Source organism: Habropoda laboriosa, unplaced genomic scaffold (genome assembly GCF_001263275.1).
Source record: "Habropoda laboriosa isolate 0110345459 unplaced genomic scaffold, ASM126327v1 scaffold61, whole genome shotgun sequence".
Classification (NCBI taxonomy): Eukaryota; Metazoa; Arthropoda; class Insecta; order Hymenoptera; family Apidae; genus Habropoda; species Habropoda laboriosa.
The window spans coordinates 1,451,342-1,458,230 of record NW_017100203.1 but is presented as its reverse complement, the minus strand read 5'-3'; the positions used below and the strand labels follow the sequence as shown (position 1 = coordinate 1,458,230).

The following is a 6,889-nucleotide window of genomic DNA, read 5'->3' as shown; positions in this document are numbered from 1 at the left end:
GCCGCCACCACCCCCGCCTGCTCCATATTGTCCGCCTCCAAGGGGATCTCGTTTTTCATGCATCTCAGAATGAGCAGTCAGCATTTTGGCCACCTCACGCTGCTCTGAAAATTAAAAATAATCTATTAGGCAATTGTATAATATAATATATTAGAAAATATTGACAAAAGTCAACGTTCTGTTAGTTACAATAATCTGATAAATATCAAGTGTAACATTATTCTCTTGGATATCTCATCTGTATTAACTTCTTGCGGACGGAGGACTAGGTAACATGTCGAAATACTGATTACTTGTACAATACATAATTAGGTCACTATTTCGATTCTTTTTTTTATAAAACTAAATCGTCCGAAAATCACATTTTCCTCGAATATATGTATACACGAGTTCATGTTCGCGCTAATTATTTTTATTACTTAAAAAATTGTGAGTTCATTGGCTGCGCTCGTAATGTTCTGTGAACGCATATGTGAGTCTATCGTACTCAAAGGGTTAACCCTTTCGCTGCGACAGATTTTAGTGGCAGATTCTCAGATGTTCCACAACCATCGCAAAACCATTTCTTTTGGCTGTACTTGGCTGTATCGTTTTAAAGTTTCTTTTATTCGATTAAGGTGAAAGAGTGGAAAGGATGAAATTAAGGCTTAAATTAATACGGAAGTGCGCCAAAATGCTCCGATAGCAAGCACAGTGCAAACAAAATTTTTAAATCGCCTACAGGCGTTAATAGCAGTGAAAGGGTTAAATATACCCAATTTCTCAATGTTTTTCTTCTGTACTCAATTTCTTTCTAAAGGAGCTATTCTATTGAGTAGTTACTATTTTTTGTAATTTTCATAGTAAATTTGCCGTCCGAGATTGCTCAAAAGTGTAAATCCCTAATTTCACGATTCTAACACAATGTACTCAATATGTTTACAGATTTGTAAATAGAAAGTTTAATTTCTCATATTTCATTCTACCAATACTGTGTGTTTTTACATAATAAAGTATCATTTATTATGTATATTCATATATACTTGCAACTTTGTTACAATTAATCCTGCATTAATAATAAATCTTCGTATTATTAATGCATCGTTAATTATAACGAAGTTACGTAAACTCTAAGTGGTATGTGTTTCTAGTTTCTTTTCCCCCTCATTAAGTGAAATGTACTTTTTTTCTAATTATGAAATTTGTATCACAAAATTTTATCTCGTAAACAACATTTCATTCTACAAACAGAAATCTATTAAATCATTTGCATCTAGCATTCAATAAGTCACAGCCAAATTTCTATTGCAATAAACGACGTACCACAATGCATTAACGAATTTTATAATCATACCAAATTGTAGCCATTCGTTCATCTCAAAATTGTCAATTGTGAAAAAAAATTGTAAAAAATATGATTATAAAGAGATTCCCATAAATTGGGCGCTGTTATTCGAAGGCATAGTGCAATAATCCGCATTGTAATTTAATTTAATTTAATCTAAGTCTAAATCTAACTTAACTGGAATAAAAACAAAAATGAAGATGTGAGTAGTGTAAGAGACAAAATAGCAATACATGTATAACCGGGAGCCCTCCTAATCCGTAAGGCATGGAGTATGTATAATAAACAATAATAATAACAATTATAAAGAAAATTGTAAAATCTTAATATGTGATCAAATTTAACACACTGTATATTACACGTAAATTACATATTACTGTTGCATTGTTCTTTTACCACAACGAGTGTAACAATTTATGATTTCTAAATCGTTTGCAAATTATTAATACTCCAATAATGACTTTTTCCATTTCTTTCTTTTTTTTTTTTTTATCCTTTCTATCGAATACTTTACAATAGACTACTCCAGAACACTTCAAAGATGGAAACAACACACCTTGTGCAATCACGTATCAAATAATTGTGCCTAAAAATTATTTTTCATCCAACGACATATTCTCTCTGTTCAAAATGTCTCGACATAAATACTCGTTTCATCTTTCACACATTGTGTTCCACATTTTAAACATTTAGAACGCTTGAATCACAACTAACAGCAAGCATTTCTATCCCCGATTTCGTAATACCTGAGCAGCGGTTACTTGCTGTTACCTGACATAACTATAGCCTCGTTAAATCTCCGTTTCATAACTTCGAGAGATTCATATTAATAAGAAAAAGCGTATCTGGCAGCGGCAGATTTGTTTTTACAAAAATTCTATTAAAAAGTAATCATTCGTACGCGAGATACCGGTATTAAAAATTTTTTTCACCGTTCCTTTTCGAGAATCGAGGATACGAACGCGTTATTTTCTTTTTTCTCTCTCTCTCTCTCCCGTTAATACGTGAATTGAACGTTTCACAAACGAAATTTATGGGCAACGATTCATAAATTCGCTCACACGCTACAAAATAACAATTAATTACATTGTTCTTCTGGACTCGTAAAACTCGAAAAATTTCCTATCATCGATATTACATAATTATCAGACGAAATGATGCAAGTAAATGGAATACTGTAATTCTTATTAACAAAAAGAAAAAAAGTAGATCAATTTTGGAACGAAAGCTACAAATACTTTCCAAAAGCAAATAAGCAAACTGAAAAAAATTTTTTAGGCAAGATATAAGATAAAAGTGTTTCGTAAATAATTTATTCAGATCAACTAACGTATCAACTAAGTGTATAAAGGAAAATTTTATTTAATACGAATTTTCCAAGTTTGATAAATTTTTAACCAGTGAAATTCTTAGAATAAGAAGTAAATGAAAATCAATCGATCTTCGACGTTCTTGTAAATCAAATGCTTACCAGCACGACGTTTCCGTTCCAATGTCCATTATTACCGATTTTCAGGGGTACAAATAAACTTTGTTTCGAAATGTGAAAGCGCTGTTATATTTGTAATCCTAACGCTCATCATTTACTTTCCCTGATTCTAATACAAGGCACAAGACTGCATAATCCCAACGATTGAATACATTACTCTTATTGAAATAAATCCATGAGTCATAACACATCTGAATAAACAAAAAGGTGAAGGAAATACTAGTCATGGTTTTCTCTCTCTCTACAATATTGGAAACGAATCATTTTTTCTCTCTAAAATATTCTCCTTTGGAAGTGAATCACCTCGCGATAATCGACATCTTATTTTTTATTCAGTCCATGGAAATTACAGACTTCCATTGAATCGCGAATTAACTGTTATTCGCTTTACACGAAACTTGCTACTAAATTTCTCATTTTTCCTGACAGAAAATTACCGTTTTTCTAAACGTTCACGAGTTACTTCAATTATAAAGATTCTCAATATACCTTACATTCGTATGCGCGCGAATGTGAAGTTAAATTTAATTTAGAAAAAAACACAGGAACGAAACCACTTACGACTGAATTTGATCCCACGCTTTCAGCTTACTTTTAAACACTTCTTAGAGGAGGAGACACTTCTTCAATTACACTCTGCACGATTTCCAACCTATCCTAAATTCGTACGCGCGAAAGCATGTGATTAGAGCATAGACACAAGTTCAAAGTCAGTTTTTTTTCTCGAAAAGTTCGTCTCTATTTACGTTCACGCAAACACCTCGATCTTACGTTCGTGCGTACGAAAACGCGCGAAACTGAACCAACTTTGTCAAATTTAAAAAAGAAAGAAAATAAAACGGAACTTCACCTGTATGAAACTCTGTAATAGATGTGATCTAACTTCTACGATGATCTGATTGAAAACCAGCGTTTTCGTTCATTTTTTAAGGAATCTTTTACTCTACAACTTGCGCGCAACGATTTTCAAATCTTCGAAGTATTAGGCCGTCCCATAAGTTCGTGTCGGAAGTGAAAAATATTTTAACGACAATCCAAGAAAACACTCTAGCGACGACGTAATAGTCTTACAAAAAATAGAAAAAAGTTGTGGAATGAGAAAGCGCTTACGTTTTCTTTTTTTATCAAATTTAAAGGTTCGTTGAAAATATTGATCTAAATTATGTATTATGTGTGTACCAAATTTCATTCTACCCTGTTTCGCTTATTTTTGTACCAAAAATCTCCCTCCCTTTTTTATTTACAATTTTCCACAAACCAAAGTATCTCTCCTTTCTGATCCCCGCGGTGTAATTGAATTCAACTTTTGTCAAATTAAAAAGAAAAAGGAAAAAAAAAACGAAGCTTCATATAGAACAATTTGATTCCACCGTTCTCGTTCATTTTTCTCGCGAATCCTTTACTTTCCAACAAATCTCAACCTGTTAACTGTGTTCACCTTTCGAACAGAAATTGAATCTCTCTAGTTTACAATTGAAACCGGGTAACAATCATAACCAATTACTCCCTCTTCGTTCCTGCAAATGCGAATGTAATGTGTTTCACGTTCGATACAGGCGTAACGGTACAATTAAAACTGAACAATCCCTCGATAAACAAATTATGTTCGAAGTATACTGGCTAACCAAATGACGAGTTAACTCGTTTTACACAGCTGAACCGGTTAACCCTCTAAGTCTGAGTGGAACTCCAGAGTTCTACACATTCCAACGAATTTTTATTAACCCTCTAAGTCTGGGGGTGTTTTAAACTTGTAGTAATTTTTTTCTACTGATCCGAAAGAAAATTGATCCGCGCTGTGTAAATTTTCATCTACTTCTACCAATAAGTACACTGATTGCAATTTGCATTACCGATTTTGACTGATTTGCAAAAAAAAAAAAAAATTTCCCTTACCTTTTTCATTTCTGCAACTTGAATTACCCCTTACGTAGAAAACCAAAATGTTCACGGTTGTTTCAAGCTTTAATATTTAAAATTATTTGCACAAATTTTGATTCTGGAAACCTATCTCGACGTAGCAATGTCTAGAAACTGGGGATACCGTCACAAGAACGTAAAAATTTGTTGAATAAAAATATAGGATCGACACTTTAAGTGCAGGATTGTTTTAAACTTGCCGTAGAATTTTTTTCAGGGTTAAAACAGTCTACTTTGTACTTCGAATTGGGAGGCTACTCGTTTGGAATGCGTAAAAATGTGGAAATCGTGGATTTCTGGTACGAGACTTTGGGGACCCACTCGACTTAGAGGGTTAAGGTATATGTAAGTACAAATCGAGAAGTGTATCAAATTTGTTTCGTTAATTTTTATTCCAAAACATATCCCCCTTTCGATTGATTGTCCTATACAATTTTCCACAAATCAAAGTATCTCTTCTTTCTGATCCTCGCACAGTGTAGCTGAATTGAACTTTGTCAAATTAAAGAGAAAAAACAGAAATACGAAGCTTGATATAGAACAATTAGATCACACCGTTCTCGTTCATTTTTTCATCAGTCTTTTATTTCCCAACTTCTGTGTTCACCTTTCGAACAGAAATTGAATCTCTCTAAGTTTATGGCTAAAAATGAGTAAGAATTGTAACCAATTACTTCCTCTTCTACGTTCTTTCGTATTTTACGTTCAATGCAGGTATAAGAGTGTAATAAAAGTGAATAATCCCTCAATAAATAAATTATGCTCGAAGTACTGGCTAACCAATGACGAATTAACTCGGTTGAACAGGTTAAAGTATACACTACCGGCCAAAAGTATGGAATCACCGAGCATTGCAATGTACATAAAAATTTCCAGAAAATAGTCAGCGACTTTGAGAATTTTTTATCGTTCGAATCAACTGATATGAGATAAATTGATAAATGTAGAATTGAGATAAACTTCAAATCCATGAAAGATTAGCAGCAGATTTAATACTGATGAAAAGTGGGAGGTGATTCCAAACTTTTGGCCGGTAGTGTAAGCATGTAAATACAAATCGAAAAGTGTACCAAATTTCATTCATTTTTGTACCAAACATCCCCTCTCTGTTTTATCGACTGTACTATACAATTTCCCACAAATTAAAGTATCTCTTCTTTCCGATCCTCGCAGTGTAATTAAATTCAACATTGTCAGATTAAAAAACTTACTTCGTTTCGTTCATTTTTATACCAAAAATCTCCCCCCTCCTCTATTTTCTACACAATTTTCCACAAATCAAAGTATCTCTTTTTTCCGATCCTCACACAGTGTAGTTGAATTCAACTTTGTCAAATTAATCTTCCCCCTCCTCCCTTTTTTATCGACTGTACTATACAATTTTCCACAAATTAAAGTATCTCTTCTTTCCGATCCTCGCAGTGTAATTAAATTCAACATTGTCAAATCAACACATACTTACATAATTACATATACAACTTCGTTTCATTAATTTCTACACCGAGAATCTCCCCCTCCCACCCCTCTCTTTTCTATTGATTCTACTGTACAATTTCCCACAAATCAAAGTATGTCCCTTCGTTCCGATCCTCGTATCGCAGCGTAGTGAAATTCGTGGCGACGAAAGCATGCGAACATTAGCTTGAAAGTATCAAAATATACTCACAGTCCGTACAGTCGAGAGGAGGCTGTGTGCTGAAATGTGGCGAGTTGAAGCTGGGAGGGTGGTGACACCGGCTGGGTGCATACCTCAGCACCCGGCTGTCGGGGACAGGATGCGTCGAGTCTGGGCTCTCTCGTCTTTGTCTATCTTGCGACGGGGTTGCTGTTCCCTCTCCCAACTCCAATTCTTCTTCCCAGCCCCAACTGCCGAGCATCCTCCTCCGAAAATTCTCCTCTTAGGCGAACACTTTTCTCTTCTTTCTTAATTGTCTTGTACCTCTAGTCAATGTCCTACACAACAGAACGTGTTTCGGAATGGTTACTAGGGTTCAGCGACGAGTTCGATTCTCACAAACGGGGCCTGCCTGGCCTTGTCTCATTTGTCTCGCGACCATCTCTTAAAAGCGGCAAAAACCACCGAGACCCCGTGAATTTTTACGATTATCCTACTTTGGGCAAATTTTTCTACCCTCCTATTATTTATTTAAATACAT

At 34.5% G+C, this 6,889-nt stretch overlaps 1 protein-coding gene across 1 annotated transcript in view; it reads right to left on the bottom strand.

Annotated features, from left to right (window-relative positions):
* The window catches only part of LOC108570566 (putative transcription factor capicua), a 17,319-nt gene extending 10,847 nt beyond the window's left edge, over window positions 1-6,472 (bottom strand). The window contains 2 exon segments of the mRNA XM_017932443.1: window positions 5-104; window positions 6,400-6,472. Coding sequence (XP_017787932.1) covers window positions 5-84 — 80 coding nt within the window. The 5' untranslated portion in view covers window positions 85-104; window positions 6,400-6,472.
* Between the last annotated feature and the right edge of the window lie 417 nt (window positions 6,473-6,889).